The following is a 24,683-nucleotide window of genomic DNA, read 5'->3' as shown; positions in this document are numbered from 1 at the left end:
GGACAGAGGAGCCTGGTGGACTATAGTCCATGGGGTCCCAAAGGGTCGGACACAACTTAGCAATAAATATAAACAATGGTCAATATAATTAAGTGAGAATACCTAAGAATCTAAAATAACAAGTCTCACCTCTCCAAATTTAAACATTTAACAATTTGCTGTTTACCTCTCCAGGTATTTTCTATGCTTATACAAATGATACCTTTCAAACAACGTATACTTTTAAATATAGATATACACACACACACACAGATCTAAGTCTGAAGTTCCCAAACGGTGCACCAAGACCTGTTGCAGCAAATTCACAAGAGCAACTTGGAATATTTTAAATTTCTAAGGAAAACAGTGACACTCAACTCAAGGTAGTTCACAGTTTCAAAACGGTATCAAATATCCTTCCTTTTGATGGTGACATATTTTAGCAACCTGGATTATCAGAAGCTAAATTTTCAGAGATTGTTTGGCCTTAACTATTAATGGATGGGACTATTTAGGTGTTTCTTTGGGTGCGTGGATGCACTGAAAAAAATTACTGGCACATTAAAGGCACTGGAATCCAAGAAAGTTTGGGAAGCTCTGTGGTAAGTTTTTACACAAAGTATTTTTACACAACCAATGTGACTCAATTCAGCTGTCCCCCTGCTTTTAGTCACTTTCTCTCCTCATTCTCCCCATCTCTAGTCTCCAATTTATCCCACCACCACCACTCAGGTAATGTCATGAAAACATGAAAACTCACTCCTTCCTGCCCCCTTCCTCCTAATACTCTCCACATTCTAGAGGCTAGATGCATACTGCTACCTAGAACTGCCCACACAAGTCCTACACTTTCCTGGTACTCTACTTACATTAAAACTGTTCTTTCTGGTAGATGTGTATATAAGTATGTATTTATGTATATGTGTATAGAGAGAATATATATCTTAGCACATATTAATACCAGAGTATTAATATGTCTATATTATACAGAAAAAAGCATTAAGCAACTAAACTTAATAGATATTTAAAGAAATATGTTTTTGATATAGTACATAAGATTCAGTTCAGTTCAGTTCAGTCGCTCAGTCATGTCCGATACTTTGCGACCCCATGAATCGCAGCACGCCAGGCCTCCCTGTCCATCACCACCTTCCGGAGTTCACTCAAACTCACGTCCATCGAGTCGGTGATGCCATCCAGCCATCTTATCCTCTGTCGTCCCTTTTTCCTCCTGCCCTCAATCCCTCCTAGCATCAGAGTCTTTTCCAATGAGTCAACTCTTCGCATGAGGTGGCCAAAGTACTGGAGTTTCAGCTTTAGCATCATTCCTTCCAAAGAACACCCAGGACCAATCTCCTTTAGAATGGACTGGTTGGATCTCCTTGCAGTCCATGGGACTCTCAAGAGTCTTCTCCAACACCACAGTTCAAAAGCATCAATTCTTCGGCGCTCAGCCTTCGTCACAGTCCAATTCTCACATCCATACATGACCACTGGAAAAACCAGAGCCTTGACTAGACTAGACGGACCTTTGTTGGCAAAGTAATGTCTCTGCTTTTGAATATGCTATCTAGGTTGGTCATAACCTTTCTTCCAAGGAGTAATCATCTTTTAATTTCATGGCTGCAATCACCATCTGCAGTGATTTTGAAGCCCAAAAAAATAAAGTCTGACACTGTTTCCACTGTTTCCCCATCTATTTCCCATGAAGTGATGGGACCAGATGCCATGATCTTTGTTTTCTGAATGTTAAGCTTTAAGCCACCTTTTTCACTCTCCACTTTCACTTTCATCAAGAGGCTTTTTAGTTCCTCTTCACTTTCTGCCATAAGCGTGGTGTCATCTGCACATCTGAGGTTATTGGTATTTCTCCCGGCAGTCTTGATTCCAGCTTGTGCTTCTTCCAGCCCAGTGTTTCTCATGCTTATCCATGCAGAGGAAAAAAGCACTAGAATATATACCATAATGCTAACAGTGGTTACCTCTAGGAGGTATAATCTTCCAGTATTTCAATACCCAAGTTAAATCCCATCTCTTCTATTAATATCAAATCTTCCCATAGCCCCCAACAGTTCTTTCCCTCCAATACTACCATAGTTCTTTCCTTGTATCTCTACAACGCATTAAGCAGTCTGCATGCATGTGTCAATACTACCATAGTTCTTTCCTTGTATCTCTACAACGCATTAAGCAGTCTGCATGCATGTGTGCTAAGTCACTTCAGTTGTGTCCAACTCTGTGCGACCCTATGGACTATAGCCCTCCAAGCTCCTCTGTCCATTGGTGTCTCCAGGCAAGAATAGTGGAGTGGGTTGCTAATCCGTTCTCCACAGAATCTTTCCATCCCAGGGATCTCTTGCACTGGCAAGCAGGTTCTTTACCACTAGCACCACCTGGGAAGCTACTCTGGATCAATTATTTAAATACAGATTGTTCTCTTCCACCACACAGTGAACACCAAGGCACATCATAGTTTCATGTTTCCTCCCTCAATACCTAACATTAACACAACAATTTCTACTGGAGCTGTAAGAGTCACTCTAGTTGAGTTTATACCAATCAGATATTAGAAAACACCATACATCTAACAGAAAGGGTCATTTAATTAATAGTCTGCAAACCTTTTGATTGAAGAATAATTGGAGAATGTTGTAAAAAGTCTCCAAATTTCTGTAGCGTTCCTTCTTTTTTCTTAGCAGGCCCGTTTACATCACTTGTGGATGCGTGACTTCGTAAAGAATAAGTTTTCTTAGATGATGGGCGTATGGAAACCTAATAAACAAACATTTTTTGTTGTTGTTACTGGTAATGAGGCATGTTAGAACAAACAGTTATAGCCACAGTTGAATTAAAGAGGCCAGACACAAGTTACAAATTCTCAGGCAGGGAACTTGGGGTTAATCATGTAAGGAGAGGGATGAAAGGGCCAGAGAATGAGTGTGGTAAGAGTGCTAAGTCAGAGGTGAATACATCAAGAAGTACCTGCTACTTGTCAGATGTTAAAGGTTATGTATTTTAAGTTGAATTAGATAAATAGAAAATGGAATATAAGTGAGTTATAACTGGACAAAACTCAACTTCTGAATAATTACTAATCAAACTTGACATTTTTATTTTCATCATCTACTTCACAAATGTAACTTATGAAAATGGTCAATTCTGGACAAATTAAAAGACAAACCTTTTGTTCCTTTTTTACAGAAGAATTTCTATGCCCAGTAACAGGGGACTTCAAATTAATTCTTGGTGTAGTATTCTTCTTATTTTCAAATTTCACAAAGTCCTAAAAATAATGAAGTTCAGCACTGATTAATTTCTTGACAACATATTCTTTCTCTCTCCAGACTCCAGAGGAAGGAAAAAAAGAAAACAAATAAACAAAAAACCAAGCAAATAGTTCTTAATCAGGAGCAATTCTGACCCCAGGGGACACTGGCAACGTCAGAAGATATTTATGGTTGTCATTGCTGGGTATAAGAGGCAGGCTTAATGGCAACTAGTGGGTAGAGGCCAGGAATACCGCTAAAAAATCCTACAATGTACAGGACATTGAACTCTTCAAAACAAATACCTGGCCAAAAATGTCAATCATGCTGAAGCTGAGAAACCCTGACTGAAGGTACAACTTTTTTCTCACAATTTTTTCACCTTCAGTGAAATATCACTGATATACAACATATGTAGGTTTAAGTGCACAGCGTGAGGATATAATACATGTTTTTATTACAAAATGGTTGAAGGTATGAATTTTTCACATGCATCATAATGAAATTACATTAGTTAAATGAAGGGATAACATCTTTTGAATCCCATCTTTAAAATACAACATAGTAATGTATCTACCCTTTTCCCAACTCCCAAATCATGCTGAGCATGACCTCTAATTGGTACTTAGCAACAGTGAAAACAAAACAAAAATCTTCAGTATAAGCACAGGTAAAAAATGATAATCCTAACTGTGATGATAAGCACATCGGGTGGGGGGGGGGGGAGGCAAGAACAGAAAGAGAGAGAAGATCATGACAGAACCTCAGAATTCAAGTTACAAAGTAAAGTCATAAGGATGACAGGAAGCAGATTTTCTAAAGAGAGGAAAGACAGATAGATGGTAATCAGGGAAAGCAAAGGAAGAAAGATTATAACTCCATCACACTTGCTGTTTTCAATAGAGCACTTCAAATTTGGAGCCTTCATGAGAGTAGAATATAGCATTGTATAAATTATTTTCCTGAAGACTTCACAACACTGTTTACTACAGCAGTAAAGAGCCTAGCAAAAAGCCTAGCAAAATCAGTTAAAACTTTTAAGTTTCTACATGGCGCAGTAAAATGAATAAAATAACTGTCTCTTAACCCTCGGGGTACACAGCCAGTTTTTCCTTTTCCCTTGAAAAAAAAATGATTCAAGCTGACACAGGTGTCAGCCACTATGTTAACAGATGATGATGAAATCAAACTACTTAGTAGAGTCGACCCTTGAACAACACAGGTTTGAAATGCATGAGTCCACTTATACACTGATACTTTTCCATAGTAAATACTATTCAAAGTACACTCTGTACTTTGGTTGACTCCACGGATGAGGAACCTCACATTCAGACAGCCAACTGTAAGTTACACAGGATTTTTCTGCACAATGACTGGCACTGAGCCCTCATGCTGTTCAAGGGTCATCTGTATCTTAATGGTATCTAAGTGCATTAAATATAGAATAAGAGTTAACTAAGGCTCTCCAAAACAGTCTTTGAAAGTGTTCTATGTGTAGCAAGAAATATGCTAAATAATATTCATTCATCAAATGTATTACCTGACAGAGAGCCTCAGGAGTATGTTTAATATTATTTCTGTTCTTCCACCAGCTTGAAAATACACTACTCTTTAAAGAAGTGAAAAAGACAAGTTGGAGAAAAAGTTATTGTGCTAAAGAGTTTTAAATATAAATATTGCTTTTATTATGCATTATTGCATTTATTATGTACCTATCACAGGTGGAACAAAAGCAAAACATTTTAAACACATTATATCTAATTCTTTATTTCAAAAGGAGGAAAGTGAGAATCAGAAAATTTATGTGACTTGCTGAACCGACATGGATAGAATATGATAGAAGGTTGGTAACCCCACAATCAGAAAGCTGCAGAAGCAACAAGTAAATCATTTTTGGCCTACCACTAAATAGGATCCAAATTTTCATACTGGCTCACAGAAAAAGAATTTCTCTTCTGAAACCTACTATGATTTTAACTAAATCACAAGGATTCTACTCAAGCAAGTTAGTCATTTCAGATTCTCTAATTCCTTTATCCTTAATCTCTTTTCTATTCCAAAGGAGGGAAAGTGACTAAGTATGAACAGAACTGGAATAGTGAAATAGCTTTCTACTGAAATTCACCACTATTTGACCTATCACAGCTTCACTGAAACAAGGAAAAATCTACACATTTTAAAATCCTCAAGCTTTTTGTTTAAGGACTATTTACCACAGCAACATTCTTAAGGGTACTAAATATACTGTAGACTATGACTCTGGGCTCTAATGCTAGTGCTTATGCACAGGAGGGCAATGTAACAGGCTTTAGCTGTGTAGCGGAGCAATAGTAAAACTTACTTGTCTGGTTCACTTAAGAGTTAAGTATTTACCTCTTCCATTTCATGACTTTTCCTCTTTCTGGCCTTGGGAATCTTAACCGTCACTGGAGAGGTACAACCTGGGTGTTTCACTGCCATTCTGTTTGGCTGTAAAGGTGTAAACTGAATCTCTAATTCAGGTTTTGGAAATCGAGTGCTTTGATTATTTTCTGTTGACACTTCACAAGAGTCAAGGACTATAGATCCATCCTACAACAGAATTTAAAAGGAAAACAAATCTTATTTGCAGAACATGAATTTCTAAATTGCCAAAAATTACCTCTGTCAAATACCTATTAAAAACAATGAATGGGGAAAGATAAAACGTTTGGGTCAAACTCAGCACAACAGGGATAGAAAGAGTGAGTTGTCATCTACTTTCTCCAGGTTTACACATGGTACTCAGTATTTCCCACACCTGTATCATCCTAAGAATCCTCTGGAGAAATAGTTTAAAAAATTCTTGAACTCTACCATGAATTTACTAAATCAGGAATCTCGAAGCAAAGAGTCTAGGATTTTTAATAAGCACTCTATCTATTCCATTATCTACCGTTTATTGAAAGTTGCTCAGTCGTGTCCAACTCTTTAGGACCCCATGGACTATAGTCTGCCAGGTTCCTCTGTCCAGGGGTTTTCCAGGCAAGAATACTGGAGTGGGTAGCCATTCCCTTCTCCAGGGGATCTTCCCAACCCAGGGATTGAACCCAGGTCTTGCACAATGCAGGTGGATTTTTTATCTGAGCCACCAGGTAATAAGCAGCCTCACTGTGGTAAACTACAGTTTGCCATGAATACTATTCTTCCTACTGAGAGAGTCACTCCCCCTCCCCTGGATGGAGGCTGGCATTAATGGCTTCTGTGACTAACAGCATGTGGTGGAAGTAACATGATTCTTCTGAAGCCTTGTAAGGAATGGCTTATGCTATTTTCCTGAATTAAAATGCCTTTCTCTTCCCATTCTCTGCTTGGTAAACTTCTGTTAGCCTTCAAGACCCAGTATAACGTTACTTTTTCTACACAGCCACTCAAGCAAAATTCATCCTATCTTCCTCAGTGTCCCTTCTCAGCACTCTCTTCATAACACTCAGTCCGAATGGTCAAACAAGACAGTCATTAAATACCTGTCTTATTAGAATTCTTACTCCTCGAGGATGGTGATCTTATGTCTTTATCCTCAGGGCTTAGCAAGGTTCCTAACAATGCATGCTCCCATTAAATGTTTTTGAAATAAATATTTTAAAAAATAAGTTTATTTTCAAAAAGTGACATATGATTTTTACCTATTTCATAAGCACTCCGATAAACTCTATGCTATACAACATGAGTCATAGAACCCCAAGCCCACTTCAAACCAAAGAAACTTCACTGTCAGGTTACTGGGATTTGGTGATAAAGTTGTAAAATGGGTAATATTTCCAAAAAATACTATTTACTAAAATGCTTATTAAATGGACTACTTATGAGAGAAAAGAGTCATCCAAATTTTATCTTTTGTGGGATTTCCTATTTCTGACCATCAAATTTATTTATATTAAAAGATCTGTTGTTTGAGATCAGTATCATTTGGAGGAGATAAGTATCATTTCGGGATCAAATTTCCTCAGAACTGCATCTCCCCTCAAAAGCCTTTAGTTCTCCTTCCCAAGAGCACTCATAGCTAACTGTACGGCAAGATACCTTCAACAGCTGATTAAATTATACTTTCCAGTGTTATTTAGTAATTAATGGTCATTGGCAAAGAGGGTTAAAGAACAGACTGTGTTATCAAATACCCACCTCTACTTCACCTCTGGAAATTTCAAAACTTGTTGACTGAGGTTCAGTTTCAACCTTGCCAGGATCTGTTGAACTCATTTGTGTGGGCTGGATATCCATGGTCTGTTTTTCCTAAAGTAAGGAAATATTAAAGCAACAAGCCGCTGTAACTGAATATACATTAAAATAATTCACCTAAAGAATATGAAATCAACATTTGGATGAATTAAACACTGGAAGTAACTAAAGGCTTCAATGACCAACTAACTCTCTTTCTTCCTCTTTTGCATGCGCAGAGAATCGGCAACCTTCCAGCCTCTTCTGAGTCTGACCTAAACAGAGACTTGAAAGATTACTTTCAAGTTCCAAGGTGTTTGACATATATTCTCTCATTTTACTTTCACTGCAACTCGGAGTTAGATTTGGCAAGAATCATTATTTCTACTTTCCACATAGGAAAGAGAGACCTAGAGACATTAAATAACAAAACCACATTCTGTACTGAGTTGGAGCTTAAACCTCCCAAATCACTTTGATAATGTAATTCTGAAAACCTAGAGGTATCTTAGGAATGCAACTACAGAATTCGAGTAAAAAAGATTATACTGATAACTAAACTTCTCCTTGCTGCACACTTTGTCATCCCACTTAGTCATCCCACTTAGTCACAGGATATTCTCTATTCCTAAACCCTATCTATAAAAAAAATATCAGATTTACATTGCTAAACTTGATAAATTCCAACATGGACCCTCTAATCACTACCACCAAAATCAAAAGTCAAATACATCTCTTATGTCACCTACCCAAAATTGCAAGTAAAAAAGATCCTATTTGCACTCATAATGTGGAAAGCAACTAGCATGTACTGACTTCCACTGTTGTAATAACTGTGCTGTTTTACAAACACTCTCAATAAATTTTCACAATTCCATTAGGAAGACATCATCACCTCTGATTTAAAGTTCAGAAATGTTAAGTAAGTTTCCCAAAGGTCCCCAAACCACAGTAGTTGATACTTCATTTTTCTAACTTTCTATTCTGTACAATTTATACCACATGCTAATACCTATTTTGAGCAGACAGTCTTTCTCTGAGAATCACAAGGTCTTCTGATGTTAAGAGACAGATACACACATACACATTATTTATCTGGAGGCTTCAGAACGGCATATTTTCAAATGCCAATAATTTACTCTGAAAAGGACTAGCTTTAGATGTACCCTGATTCAATTTTCCTGGGAAACAGCTATCTGAGAAATGCAATACTTTCTTCATCTAGGGTTCCTAACTCTGGTGCATATTACAAAAATAGCTCCTGGGATTCCGTGGTAGCTCAGTGGTTAGCGCTCAGCGCTCTCACTGCTGGGGCCCAGATTCAATCCCTGATCGGGGAACTAAGATCCTGCAAACTGAGTGGTATGGCCAAGAAAAGAAAAGTACCTGCTGAATGACTCACACCTCCTCACCATTGTGCTTATTTTCAAAAACAGTGTGTATCTTTATCATAAATTTAGGATGGGCTCAAATATTTAAGTATCAGCAAGAGTTCAGGCTGAGTCACACTGCCATATTTTAAAGACACATGAGGGGCTAAATCACCAGCTGTTCATTTTCTAAATGCTCTACCTGAAGATATAGCCAAAGTATTAGAGAGAGTGCTATTCCTCAACCAGTCACTGACGAGTGATGAGTCAACTGAGTAAACTCTGAAAACTCAAAATTCATGGCAAATACGCAAAGAATTTTTCCAATCTACGACTCCTCACTGATCTACTAACATTTTTATTCTTTAAAAGTTAATCAATTAAATAATTTTGGAAAACTCCTATGTTTAATCAAAAAGGCATAGAAAGAATAAGATTCTACTGACTGTCTTAGAAGCCTCTGATGCGATCTTTTTTAACTGTTCGATTTCATTATCTTTTTGTACATTACTGGAGATCAGTGCTTTCAACTGTATTTCTAAAGCTGCAACCAGTTGATCGCGTTCCTCCCGCCACTGCTGGAGGTTACCATCTTTCTCAGCCAACTGTCCTTTAAGTATTTCCTAAACAGAATACACACAAAATGCTAAAGTAAATGTTGTAACATTATGAATCTAAGAATTTTTGAAGTTATTATGGATAACACAATAAATACAACTGTGAACAGGATATACAAGAAATTACATAGACAAGTCTAGATAAAATATTTACTTAAAAAACCAAATACATAATGCCTTTATATACCTTAACTATCCACATACTATATCCTATCCCACGTCATTCCAAAACAAAAAATGCTTACTGGGCACTTCCTTCAATAAACAATTATAGCTTTTAAACTAATTCTAGCATTTCCCTCAATATTTGCAAAATGAGATGGTAAAATTACAAAAAAATAAATGATAAAACCAATAGCAACAAACAATAGAAAAATGAAAATTAAAAATACTTTTTCACTGGGTTCAAAATAGTGGCAAATTAGAGAAAATATGTGCAAGATCTAAACATAACTACAAGACACTGCTGAAAGAAATAAAGGAGCACGTAAGTCAACAAGGGGCTTCCCTGGTGGCTCAGACAGTAAAGAATCTGCCTGCAATGCAGGAGACACAGGTTTAACCCCTGGGTTGGGAAGATCCCCCGGAGAAGAGAATGGCAACCCACTCCAGTATTCTTGCCTGGAGAATTCCATGGACAAAGGAGCCTGGCCAGCTACAGTCCATGGGGTTGCAGAGTCAAACAAGACTGAGGAACTAACACTTTCACTTTCTTTTTTAAATAAAGAGAACCTGTGTTCAAAGAGCAAAAGATTCAGTATTTTTAAAATGTCAGTTCTCCCTTAGAAGATCTAGAGTCAAAGCAACTTCAATAAAAATCCAAGCAAGTGTGTGTGTATCTGTGTGTCTGTGTGTGAGTAGAAGTGGAAAAGCTGACTCTAAAAATAATACGAAAATGCAAATGACATAGTCAAATTTACTTTGAAAATGAAGTACAAAGTAGAAGCGATCATACTATGTCATTTTAAGCCTACTACATATAATAATAAAGACAGTGTGATATTGTCTTAATGTTATACAGACATCAGAGAACAGAGGATACAATCCACAAATATTATGGTCAATTGATATTCCATAAAAATGTCAAAGAAACTCAATGGAGAAAAGAATAGTCTTTTCTACAAAGGGTGACGGAACAACTGAACAGCCAAATGGAAAAAAAGAAAGACTTATAATCTCACACCATATACAAAAGTTAACCACTGGACAATGGAACTACATCAAAAGTTGCAGAGTAGTAGAAAAGCAACAGCCTTTTCAAAAAGTACTACCAGGTCAATTGGTAATTCAAATTTACAAGAACGATGACGGCCTTTACCCCTATCTCACCCCAACACAAAAATTAATACTGGAATCAAAATATGAAAGGTAAAACCCCAAACCTTTCAGGAAATAATGTAAGAGAACATATTCATATCCTTGAAGTTCATAAAGGAAAAGACTGAGAAAATGAATTAGAATAATTCTTCATTTCTGTTCTAAAAAGGCAAGGAGAGTAAAAAGGTAAACCAGAGGTTGAAAGAAGGTAATTGCAATACACTCCAATCCAGAAAGTATAAGGAATTCCTGTATAAAAAAGATAGTCAAATAGAAAATAAACAAGGGGACTTGGGTAGGCAAAGCCAATAAACAAAACATCCAATAATACGAGTTGCAGTATAAATGCGTAAAACTACTTTGAAAATTAGTCTGGCATTCTACTAGAATTCCACATATGTTTACTGTGCCTGCCTGCCTGCTAACTGCTTCATTCATGTCAGACTCTATGTGACCCTATGGACTGCAGTCAGCCAGGCTCTTCTGTCCATGGGATTCTCCAGGTAAAAATAATGGAGTGGGTTGCCATCCCCTCCTCCAGGGATGTTTACCCTGTCCACTAGCAATTCTATTCTTGGCTATATACGCAATAGAAATGAATCCACACGTGCACTAAGAAAAGTATATAAAAATGTTTACAGGATATCTTACTCATAAGAGCCCCAAACAGTAACAACCCCTTTATCTTCAACTTTAAATTGAACAGACTGTGGTATACTTATACACTGAAATACTCAGCAATGAAAGGAGACTAACTCCAGCTACTTGGAACAAATATAGATGATCCTCACAAACATAATACTAAGTGAAAGAAGCCAGGCACAAGAAAATGCATTCTACGTATGTTTATTTATATAAAGTTTTAAAAAATGAACAAAACTGAAGTTTAACATTAAAAGATAGAAGAGTTATTATCATTGAGAAGACATGGTCTCTTGGATGCTAATAGTGTTATATTTCTTAAACTTATGGTAGTTAACTGGGGACTGGCTTTATAATAATTCATTAAACAACGTTTCTTTTACTTACTGTGTAGTGTGTATTCCAGTTTAAAAGGCTTTTTAAAAATCAACAATTTATTTCTTAAATATTGCAGACACACATCCTAGGTACAAGTGTAAAGAAATATATAGGAGAAAGGAGAAAGCTAGTTTGCTCTAGAACTAAAAATTCAAAGGAGGTTTACTTGACTTGCTGGCATTGCTGCCAGAGGGACCAATGATTAGGAAAAGAAGTAGGCCCATTCCTGGTTTGGGGCTGGAGTGACTAACTATGAAAATCAACAACTCTGATTTTACTTCTTGCCTCTTGTTACTGTCTGGAAGGTTGAATGGGCTATGGACAGAAACAGAACCAGCAGCAGCATTTCCTGTTAAGATAGATGCAGCATTTCAATCTTGCTCAACACAACACCTCCTGAAGCTAACTCCAGTCAGGTGGCATTGGTACATGAAGTGAAATATATTGCCACCTGAGTGCCGTAGTAATAACAAGTATTAGTCTCACATACTTTGGCATGTGACAAAGAAGACAGAGTCAGGACTCTAAGGAAACTTGACAACTAAATGGAACACAGTATCCTAGATATGATCCTACATCCAGGAAAAAAAAATTAGTGGGAAAGTTGGTGAAATTCTAGTAAGATCCATAATTTAGCAATCAGTATTGTAATAATATTAATTTGTTGGTTTTGATCACTGTACTGTTGTTATGTAAGCTCTACCATCAGAAGTTGGGTAAGAAGATATATAGAAATTCTCTGTACTAGCTTCGCAACATTTCTGGAAATAAAGTGATTTCAAAATAAAAAATATTTTTTAAATTCTGTAGGAAAATCTTCTTTAACTTAGTGAAAATTAATGTTTTTGTACAGTAAAGTTTAGCTGATATAAGTAAAATTCTGTCATAAAGGAAATGCCAACAGATGGCAATGTGATACTGCCATGTTACTATTACTATAAATAGGGTTACGGTTAGGTTATCTTTTCATTTAAAGATAATATATTACTCAATAGTCTTCTCAGGATCAACGATGACTTTGAACTTTTTTCTGACTGAGTATCAAAGAGACTAAGTTGTAGATTAAAATAGAAGGAAAAAACACAAACTATTAATAAGACAGAATTACTTGAGAACTATAGTTAGTAAAACAGAAAGTTATTTCTACCTATAGTCTTCTAGAAACTATATAGTTGATTTTTTTTTTTAAAGATCTGATGAAATCAGCTTATGAGGTAAAATGCATACACCATGTTAGCAGAATCTATAGTTCAAAATGCAAATATTTTACATTATAGTAGGGATAACCCTGCGGCAGTCAAAAGGAAAATATTTTTAAGTTCTGAATCTAGATATTGAGAAATATTTTCCCAAAAATAAGAACCTCAAGATAAACTGGGATAGAAAACTCATCTCACAAATAGACAAACTGCCTTAAAAACAAACAAAAAAAACCAAACCCACACAACCATGTAGACACTGATAAGAATCTAAGAATCCCAGGCAAAAATTTAAGCAGCCAAAGAAAGCAGGCAAAATACACAGCAGATAAAGTATAACTATTACTAACCATTGCATTTTGTTGCTTCAAACAATGCTCTCTGTCTTCAGCGTATTTTTTCATCTCTTTGTTTCGTAGACTCTCAGCTTCTTTTGCTTGAGTGATAAGCATCATTTTTTCTTCTAACCATTTTTTTCTTTCAGCTTCATGTTTCTGTTCAGATTCCTACATGTAGAAACAGCACAAGTAACTATCACATGTTTCGAAAGCAGTTAATAAATCTGCATTTGTAAACATTTCCATATAATCCATGGCTCTTCATTTCACCTTTTCAAAAACTTAAAACAAGCTTTTCTCTTTAAATAATGAGAAAGTTTGAGTATATTTCAGACTATAAAATGAACACTGTTGGTTGCTTTCCTAAATAGTTATTTCATTCATAAACTTAATTTCGCTATAAAATCCATTTAGCTTTCCTTCATCAGTGAGCTTAAGAAGAAATAACTAAAATTTCTGAAAGAATTACAGAGAACCAAGTCGTTTTAAATGCTAGATTAAAAAAAAATTTTTGATTTGTAGGGGGCATTTCCGGCTGTGATTCCAAAAATAAAATGTTCCCAGGTATACAGAATGTCAAATAAAGAGTAACTTGTGTAACAGGACAAATATTTATTGAAGAATATAAGGAACAGCTGAATAGAAAATACAGCTGATCAATAAATTTTAAAGAGGCTTCCACAGATCCTTCAACTTCAAAAACATCTCATTTGTACACTCAAAACTGACATAAAACTTCTTCTGAAGCAAAAATAATACTACACTAAAAGCTATGTATTTAAAAATCTACTGTTTTTAAAACTTGCAAATCCACTGTGCCAGATAAATTATCACTAGTCCATTACAGAATTACAAAGTTTATTATCTAAGATACATGATCATATTATTTTAGAATGCAAAACACACCAGTATTCCTTAGTATGAACATTCGCAAAGTAATTAGTGTATTTTTTCATAACTAATGGATTATCCACTCTGCTCCAGCTGCTTTTGGTTCTGACAATGGAAAGGATAAATTCTTCAGTATGTAATTAATAATTACAAAAAAGAAAGGAATGTATTTATTTGTTTAATATCTAATTATATACAGCCTGAATTTAAGAAAATAATTTAGATGCAATCTTTTCAAAACTCATTACTATGCTTTCTTCAATGCCAAAACTACATTGGATTGTAATTTCTAATAAATAAAATATAAAATTTTATATAATATTTGTTAAGTGCCATTAAAAAATCTTTGCCCTGTATCTCCTATTCTACGCATGGTATGTGAAAGGTAAATATGGAAAAATATATAAACAGAAAACAGGTTATCTTCTATGTAGTAATATAGTTTCAAATGTAGTAATATAGTTTCAAATGTATTCCAATGTTCAGACATACAATTCTATTCTTTTCCAGCTTAATAATTAAATTTACAATAATCAAAATAATTTTCCTAATAGTTTCTTCTCTACAGCAGTACTTGCAGAGCTAAAAGTTTAAACAGTACAAAAACAGGTACAAAGACATAAGACATGATGATACAAGAATTAAATATGTAAAACTGAGGACCCAACCACTGCATTTTCATTGGCACTTAGTAGCCTGTATTCTAGGGAATCTCTTCCCCATGTCATTTCAATGAGTACTGAGAAATTATATTCTAACATTTCCCAGCTATGAGTATATCCATATCTAAATTAATTATAAAATATTTACTAAATCATCTTATGAGAAATATAATAAATATATAGACACAATTACACATGTAGATAAAAATCATACCTGTAACTCATCTTGAAGCTTAGTGAGTTTTGTATTAAGTACATCTGTGTTATCCTCAAATTCTTTATTTGAACTTTGATTGTGTTTGGCTTCCAAATCTTTGCATTTTTCCTTCCATTCTTCCAATTCTGATATGGAAATATAAATTTTTTTTAAACTACATGCAAAAGTTACACTGCACAGAGATGTATGTGGCATGGGATACAGACAGCAGAGCCCAGAAGCAGATCATAGACCAAGATACTAAACAGAACTGAGACCATTCTGGGCTTCCCTTGTAGCTCATCTGGCAAATAATCCACCTCAAGTGCAGGAGACCTGGGTTCGATCCCTAAGCTGGGAAGATCCCCTGGAGAAGGGAAAGGCTACCCACTCCAGCATTCTGGTCTGGAGAATTCCATGGACTGTATAGTCCATGGAGTCACGAAGAGTTGGACACGACTGAGAGACTTTCACACACACACATAAGCACAGACCATTCTACAAGTTCACCAAATTCTTAGACAAGAACTATGAAAACCTCTCAATAACTCATTGAATAGTGCTCTGAGTATACAGTTCAAATGCGTGCAAATATACAGGAAACCTCATGCTCTCAAAAATTAAAACAAAAACAAAAACCCTTTGATGGTATTCTGAAGGACAGAATCAGAGTATTTATTGAGCTAAACATACAGATGATACCAATTGCTGTTGAGAGGTGAAAAAAGTTGAAAGTTTATTCTTAACCTCTGGGGAACACTGCAAGCAAATCATCCAGTTACTATGAAAGTGTACTGATTCCTTTTTTCAATGAGATACAACGATCTTCATCACAGTAAAACATAACAAGTGACAGGATATTCCAAAGAGACAATAAATACTTTCTTATTATAAATTATTATCAATATTAAACCACATTAAAAAGGAAAGCAAACTAGTAAAAGAAAGAAAATGAAAAAGTATGCTTTGAAATATGTAAGCAATCTTGTTTTACCTCTGGCCAGTCTTTCGGTTTCCTCTAATTTAGCCTCAAGCACTTGATCTTGTTCTACCTGAGTTTGCTCTTGTTCTTCCAGGGTCATTTGCATGTCTTTGATTATTTTTTCTTTAACACTCAGATCTAAAAATTTAGAAAGAACGTTTTAGAAATTATTAACATCTACATCTAGATATCCATATTGAAAATTAAGTTAACTTAAATAGAATATGAGTTCCACATAGACAAAACTTTGTCTCGTTCACTGCTATATTTTCAATGCCTAGACCAGTACTGGCATAAATGAAGGATCAAATAAATAATTGATGTACAGATGAATGTAAGAATAAACAGATGGAAAAGCTTTTCAAATAAAATTAATCATTTTCAATACAATTAAACTATTAATAAAAATCATAAAACTATTATTTTACTGTTCTTCATTTAATTGTGCTTCAGATACACTGTTTTTTTATAAATTCAAAGTCTGTGGCAATCCTGCATCAAGCAAGTCTATAAGCACCGTTTTTCTAACAGCATTTGTTCACTTCCTGCCTCTGTATCACATTTTAATAATTCTATCATTATTGTTGTATTTGTTATGATGACCTATGATCACTGATCTCTGATGTTACTGTTGTATTTCTAGGGGAGACACTATGAACTACAACAATGCAAGACAGTAAGATTAACCCATGAAGACTGTGCGTGCTCTGATTGCTCCCATGACCAGCTATTTCCCTGTTTCTCCCTCTCTGTGGACCTCTCGATTCCCTAGGACACAACAATATTGAAATTAATCCAATTAATAATACTACAGAGGCCTTTAAATGTTCAAGTGAAAGGAAGTGTTCAAGGAGAGTCACACAACTCTCACTTTAAATCAAAAGCTAGAAATGAAATGATTATGTAAGGAAGGCATATCAAAAGCTGAGACTAGACAAAAGCTAGGCCTCTTGTTCCAAACACTGAAGTTGTGACTGCAAATTAAAGTTCTTCAAGAGACTTTAAAGTCCTACCCCAGTGAATATTCAAATGATAACAAAGCGAAACAGACTTACTGCTGATATAGAGAGACTTTCAGTGGCCTGGATAGAGAAATCAAAAATAACCACAACATTCACTTAAGCGAATTTAGAGCAAGGCCCTAATTCTTTCCATGTGATGAATGCTGAGAGGTAAGGAAGTTGCAGAAGGAAAGTTTCAAGCCAGCAGAGGTTAGTTCTTGGGGTTCAAGGAAAGCAGCTGTCTCCCAAACTTAAAAGTGTAAGGTGAAGCAGCCAGTGCTGACGTAGGTGCTACCAGTTATCCAGAATATACGACTAAACTGCTGCAATCTCATGATAAAACTTGAACACATGACCAGTTGCTTCTTATGGATGAGCAAAGAAAGTGGTTTCTTGAGATGGAATCTACTCTGAGTGAAAAATGTTGAAATGACAACAAAGGATTCAGAATGGTACATAAACTGAGTTGATAAAGCAGTGGCAGAGTCTAAGAGGCTTGACTCTAATTCTGAAAAAATTCTACTGTGGGTAAAAAGGCATCAAACAGCAGAGCATGCTACAGGTTTATGAAAGGAAGAGTCAACTGAGGTGCCAAATTTCCTCACAGTCTTACTTTAAGAAACTGCCACAGCCACCCCAATCTTCAGCAACCACTACTCTGTTCAGTCAGCAGTCTTCAGCATCAACGTAAGGCCCTACTCTATCAGCAAAAAGATTACACTTCCCTGAAAGCTCAGATGATGGTTAGCATTTTTTAGCAATAAAGTATTTTTTAATTAGGTGTGAGCACTGTCTTTTTAAACATAATACTATTATGTCTTAATCTGGAAAAGGTAAAGAAGCAGATTCTCCCCTAAAGCAACCAGAAGGAACACAGTTTTGCAGATTATCTTGATTTGAGCCTTATTAGACCTTTTTCAGAGTTCTGACCTCCAGAGTTGTAAGGTAATGTATTTGCATTGTTTTAAGCCATTTAACTATGTGCATGTGTGCTAAGGGCTTTCCTGGTGGCTCAGACTGTAAAGAATCTGCCTGCAATGTGGGAGACCTGGGTCCGATCCTTGGGTTGGGAAGATCCCCTGGAGGAGGGCATGGCAACCCACTCCAGTATTCTCGCCTGCAGAATCTCATGGAGAGAGGAGCCTGGTAGGCTCTTTACTCCACAAGGTCGCGAAGAGTTAGACATGACTGAACTGATTTAGCATGCATGCACAGGACCAAATCTGAAACATCTCTGAGGTATACCAGTAGTAACAAACACATATACTGGGATTTAGAAAAAAACCCTATTTGACAAATTTTACTGTTAATATTCTTAAACCAAAACTAAAACTATAATTTTTAGCTCCTTAAAACAATAAATTCTCAATCCCAAATTTACTTTTTTGAAAATCTCAAGTAATTATTTTTTCTAGAAAAACTTTCAAAGCAAAATATTTACTTCTAGTGTTTTTTAAACCAGCTCCTCAGGAACAACTGTGCTATTATAACCTTACTAAAACTGTTTCTGGCCCTTGAAAAAATTACTATAATAATGGATTATAAATAATTCTAATCCTACCTGAAAGGGATAAGGAGGAAAGACTGGCTTACTGTCTGGTGACACAGTACTAGGGCTCACTTCCCACACCTCTTACCAAGACTACTATTCATGTCAGAGGTGATGAATCTATAAATGCATAGCTCAAACTCACAGCACTGAAAGTAACACTAAAAATGACACAAATATCAAAATATTAAAATATTAAAATACTTACTATAAAGTAAGCTTAAAACAAAACAATGAGAAAACATTTTGAGTACTTTTCAGTATTTCTGTTCACTGATATAAGCCACCAGGAGAATTAATGAAACAGAATTCTTTCTTAGGATTAAAGAAGTACTGGTATTCTACCCCAAACTCTTCCTTTGAAAAAGCATGATATGCAACTATATTGACTATATAATCACAATTTTATTCAAATAATCTGTTCTTCTTACATCCTATTTTCTGCTCTAAATTAGAGGGTTCAAAAAAAGGAGTCTAAGTATCTAGACAGCAATCAGTAAAGTCCCAAGACACCAATGATAACTTCATTAATGGCTATCCATCTATTTTGAAAGGCAGAAACAGTAAAAGAAAAAAGATAATTATATTGGTCACAGCCTCCAATAACTGAACTTTATTTCAAGAAAAGAATCCAGAAATATGCAACAAATAACACAAAATACAGCAAAAGGACAGGAACTAGATATTTCATCAAAGCTATCTAAAGACAGCTATGAATTATCTTAGCTAAATAAATGCCTGGCAGACAATCAATCAATCAAGTGTTTAACATTCAGGGGAGAGGATCACTGAAAGCTATATAATATCCTAGCAAGGCTTCAAGGAGGAAAAGCTTAAGCATAATGTTCGAGAACAGGTTGGTTGTGGAAAGAAGGGACACTGCATCAACTTGGGAAAGAAACGACATACAAATGTCATGTAAAATTCTGGATCAGAAATACTCAGTGATTGGGAATTTCACGGCAGTCCAGTGGTTAAGATCTGTCACTGCCAGGGCCCCAGGTTCGATCCCTGGTCAGGGAACTAGATACCACATTCCACAACTAACAGCTGGCATGTCACAACTAAAGATCCCAAGTGCCACAATTAAGACCCAGGGCAGCCAAATAAATTAATTTTTTTTAAGTGAGAGAATTCACACTTCTCAATTTCAAAACTCACTAAAAGCTAAGTAACAATACTGTATGGTACTAGCATAAGGAATGACATACAGAACAATGAAACAGAGTCAAGAGTTAGGAGATAAATCCTTACATGTATGGTCAACTGATTTTCAACAAAGATGCAAAACAATGCAACTGGAGAAAGAACAATCTTTTCAACAAATGGTGCTGGGACAACTGGATCGCCAAATGAAAAAGAATTAAGTTAGATATCTACCTCACATAATATATAAAATTATACTCAAACAGATTAATTCAAAGTGAATCAAAGACCTAAATACAACAGCTAAAAAGTATAAAACTCTTAGGAGAAAACCGAGGTAACTTCACATTAGGCAACAGGTTTTTAGACATGATACCTAAAGCATAAGCAATCAAAACAAGATAGGTAACGTCAAAATGAATCACAACTACACACACACACACACACACACACACACACACAACTGGGGGGAGGGGCAAACAACCCAACTGAATTGTTTGAGGGGGCAAGAGGGGGCAACTTTTGCCCAAAATAGGCAAAGCACATTAAGGACATTAACAGACATTTGTGCAAAGAAGATATACCAGTGGCCAATAGCAGAAGACAAGATGCTCAATATCAGTAGGAAATGCAAATCAAAACAACAAATAGGACTTACCAGGTGGTCCAATGGTTAAGAATCTGCCTTGCAATGCAGGGGATATAGTTTCAATCCCTGGTCAGAAAACTAAGATCCTACATGCTGTGGACCAACAAAGTCTACATGTCTTAACTACGAAGCCTGTTCTGTGGAGCCTGTGTCCACAGCTAGAGAAGCTGTGCACCAGAACAAAAGATCTCAAAGACACAATGTAGATCCCATGGACCACAACTAAGACTTGCTGCAGCTGAATAAATAAGTGAACCAAAATGACATACTCCTTTATACCCACCAGGATGTCAGAGGAAAAAATTATGTCTACTCCTTGTGAAAATGACCTTACTTGGAAAAAGAGTCCTTGCAGAGGTAATCAAGTTCAGAATAAGGTCATTCTGGATTAGCATGCCTGAATGCAAAGTTGCTTCAGTCGTGTCCAACTCTTTGCGACCCCATGAACTGCAGTCCACCAGGCTCCTCTGACCATGGGGTTCTCCAGGCAACAATACTGGAGTGGGTTGCTCCAGTGGGAAGTCCCAGGGGATCTTCCTAACCCATGGGTGGAGCCCATGTCTCCTGCATTGCAGGTGGATTCTTAATACCTGAACCACTGGGGAACTCCCGCTACTGGATTACAGTGGGCCCTGCTGCTGCTGCTAAGTCACTTCAGTCGTGTCCGACTCTGTGCAACCCCATAGACAGCAGCCCACCAGGGTCCCCCGTCCCTGGGATTCTCCAGGCAAGAACAATGGAGTGGGTTGCCATTTCCTCCTCCAATGCATGAAAGTGAAAAGTGAAAGTGAAGTCACTCAGTCATGTCCGACTCTTCGCAACCCCATGGACTGCAGTCTACCAGGCTCCTCCGTCCATGGGATTTCCCAGGCAAGAGTACTGGAGTGGTTTGCCATCGTCTTCTCCACAGTGGGCCCTAATTCAACATAATTGGTGTCCCTGTAAGAAAAGGGAACTCTGTATGGCAACAGCTAGGGAGAAGAAATACACTCAGAGGGAAGATGCCTATGTTAAGATAGAAGCAAAAACTGGAGTTCTGGTGGAGGCATGAATGGAGAGTGATTGCTAATCACTACAGCATTTCTTTCTAGGGTGATGAAAATGCTCTGGAATTATATAGTGGTAGTGGTTGTACAAGTTTGTGAATATACTAAAACCTACCATACTGTACACTTCTAAAGGGTAAATTTTATGGTTTGTATACCTCAATTTAAAAACTCAGTAAGATACCTAAGTAAATGGCATTCAGTATTTAAATAGAACTTTAGAAGCCAGGAACCTCATTGGAATGAGGTTCCTGACATTGTACAGGAGACAGGGATCAAGACCATCCCCATGGAAAAGAAATGCAAATGAGCAAAATGGCTGTCTGGGAAGGCCTTACAAATAGCTGTGAAAAGAAGAGAGGCGAAAAAAGCAAAGGAGAAAAGGAAAGATATAAGCATCTGAATGCAGAGTTCCAAAGAACAGCAAGAAGAGATAAGAAAGCCTTCTTCAGTAATCGATGCAAAGAAATAGAGGAAAACAACAGAACGGGAAAGACTAGAGATCTCTTCAAGAGCATTAGAGATACCAAGTGAACATTTCATGCAAAGATGGGCTCGATAAGGGACCTAACAGAAGCAGAAGATATTAAGAAGAGGTGGCAAGAATACACACAAGAACTGTACAAAAAAGATCTTCATGACCCAGATAATCATGATGATGTGATCACTAATCTAGAGCCAGACATCTTGGAAAGTGAATTTAAGTGGCCCTTAGAAAGCATGACTAGGAACAAAGCTAGTGGAGGTCATGGAATTCCAGTTGAGCTGTTTCAAATCCTGAAAGATGATGCTGTCAAAGTGCTGCACTCAATATGCCAGCAAATTTGGAAAACTCAGCAGTGGCCACAGGACTGGAAAAGGTCCGTTTTCATTCCAATTTCAAAGAAAGGAGATGCAAAACAATGCTCAAACCACTGCACAATTGCACTCATCTCACATGCTAGTAAAGCAATGCTCAAAATTCTCCAAGCCAGGCTTCAGCAATATGTGAACCATGAACTCCCTGATGTTCAAGCTGGTTTTAGAAAAGGCACAGGAACCAGAGATCAAATTGCCGACATCCGCTGGATCATGTAAAAAGCAAGAGTTCCAGAAAAACATCTCTTTCTGCTTTATTGACTATGCCAAAGCCTTTGACTGTGTGGATCACAAGAAACTGTGGAAAATTCTGAGAGAGATGGGAATACCAGACCACCTAACCTGCCTCTTGAGAAATCTGTATGCAGGTCAGGAAGCAACAGTTAGAACTGGACATGGAACAACAGACTGGTTCCAAATAGGAAAAGGAGTACGTCAAGGCTGTATATTGTCACCCTGCTCATTTAACTTCTATGCAGAGTACATCATGAGAAACGCTGGACTGGAAGAAACACAAGCCGGAATCAAGATTGCCGGGAGAAATATCAATCACCTCAGATATGCAGATGACACCACCCTTATGGCAGAAAGTGAAGAGGAGCTAAAAAGCCTCTTGATGAAAGTGAAAGAGGAAAGTGAAAAAGTTGGCTTAAAGCTCAACACTCAGAAAACGAAAATCATGGCATCTGGTCCCATCACTTCATGGGAAATAGATGGGGAAACAGTGGAAACAGTGTCAGACTTTATTTTGGGGGGCTCCAAAATCACTGTAGATGGTGACTGCAGCCATGAAATTAAAAGACGCTTATTTCTTGGAAGGAAAGTTATGACCAACCTAGATAGTATATTCAAAAGCAGAGACATTACTTTGCCAACAAAGGTCAGTCTAGTCAAGGCTATGATTTTTCCTGTGGTCATGTACGGATGTGACAGTTGGACTGTGAAGAAGGCTGAGCGCCGAAGAATTGATGCTTTTGAACTGTGGTGTTGGAGAAGACTCTTCAGAGTTCCTTGGACTGCAAGGAGATCCAACCAGTCCATTCTGAAAGAGATCAACCCTGGGATTTCTTTGGAAGGAATGATGCTAAAGCTGAAACTCCAGTACTCTGGCCACCTCATGCAAAGAGTTGACTCATTGGAAAAGACTCCGATGCTGGGAGGGACTGGGGGCAGAAGGAGAAGGGGACGACCGAGGATGAGATGGCTGGATGGCATCACAGACTCGATGGACATGAGTCTGAGTGAACTCCGAGAGATGGTGATGGACAGGGAGGCCTGGCGTGCTGCGATTCATGGGGTCGCAAAGTATCGGACATGACTGAGTGACTGAACTGACAAGCCAGGGAAACCCTTAAGAGCTAAAAATGTACTTTTCTGCTTATCAGGGAATGTCTAATACAAAGTTAAAATCACAAAGGTGAAAGAACTCAGCAGTGAAAACAAAGAGAAAAAAGATAATGATGCCTTATTCAGGAAATCTGTCACAGCAGCTAAGGTTTATTCTGAGAGAAAGGCAGTAACCAGAGGAACAGATCACACAAGCCCAGGTTTTAAAAGAGTTTCAGAAAGGGGGAAGCTACACATCACCTTCATACTTAGAAAAAATACCCTTATACAATTAATACTACCTAGAAAACGAAAATGATAGAAAATGAATTGACAAATAATTAAAAAATAAAGGAAAGGGCAGATTGCAAAAACCAAAAAGATCTGAAACTATGTAGGTTACAAGTGGCCTGGATCAAAGTTTAGAGAGAACGGAGAAGATGGAAGATTAAGAGTACTCAAAATGGGCCTACACCACACATCTCAATATGTGGCCAAGAAATAAAATATTAAAATATAAAAATAACTATATTCTGGTTCCAAGAATGTTTTATAGAATAGCCAAGATCTATTCACACCTGCCAACAGTGACAAAGGAGCCAAAATAAAGGAAAATTCCAAAAATATTATGGAAATATGAGATGCTTATGGGACAATGGCCTAAAAGGGTAGGAAAAATAAGATTCTGTAGGGACATATATTTTCACATCCAAGTTACTGATCCAAGTTAATCCCTCTTCATTGATAAATTTCAGGGTAGTAAGTTACTCTTGAGAATCAATGCTTTTCTCTTTTGATAAAGTTACATTTTATGTTGCCCTTATTTTACTTCAGAATTTTCAAAGGAAAATGAACCAATTGTTATTCTAGCTACTTATTTTGCAGTCTTTTTAGTACTGGAAGAAGAGTTTTGTTTCTGACCTTTGCACACTCTCTCATACTGTTGTATAGCTTCTTCCACCTTTTGATTATTTAACTGCTCCTGCAAAATGAAAGAACATGAAATGCAAATGAAACTTAATTATATGCCAATATTTAATAGAGGGACTTGAACAGGGTTTATTATTAACTTTGAAATCTATCTCCTAGAAGGCT

The 24,683-nt window shown here is 36.8% G+C and overlaps 1 protein-coding gene across 1 annotated transcript in view; it reads right to left on the bottom strand.

The window, feature by feature from the left end:
• The window catches only part of KIF20B (kinesin family member 20B), a 75,864-nt gene that overhangs the window by 3,900 nt on the left and 47,281 nt on the right, over positions 1-24,683 (bottom strand). Inside the window, exons 22-30 of the mRNA XM_052660950.1 lie at positions 24,510-24,570; positions 16,026-16,151; positions 15,050-15,177; positions 13,295-13,450; positions 9,238-9,414; positions 7,386-7,496; positions 5,619-5,816; positions 3,161-3,262; positions 2,601-2,751 (exon numbers count right to left, since the gene is read on the bottom strand). Coding sequence (XP_052516910.1) covers positions 2,601-2,751; positions 3,161-3,262; positions 5,619-5,816; positions 7,386-7,496; positions 9,238-9,414; positions 13,295-13,450; positions 15,050-15,177; positions 16,026-16,151; positions 24,510-24,570 — 1,210 coding nt within the window. The remainder of the gene's footprint in view (positions 1-2,600; positions 2,752-3,160; positions 3,263-5,618; positions 5,817-7,385; positions 7,497-9,237; positions 9,415-13,294; positions 13,451-15,049; positions 15,178-16,025; positions 16,152-24,509; positions 24,571-24,683) is intronic.

Source organism: Budorcas taxicolor, chromosome 23 (genome assembly GCF_023091745.1).
Source record: "Budorcas taxicolor isolate Tak-1 chromosome 23, Takin1.1, whole genome shotgun sequence".
Classification (NCBI taxonomy): Eukaryota; Metazoa; Chordata; class Mammalia; order Artiodactyla; family Bovidae; genus Budorcas; species Budorcas taxicolor.
The sequence above is the reverse complement of the archived record's forward strand: the minus strand, read 5'-3'. Positions and strand labels throughout refer to the sequence as shown.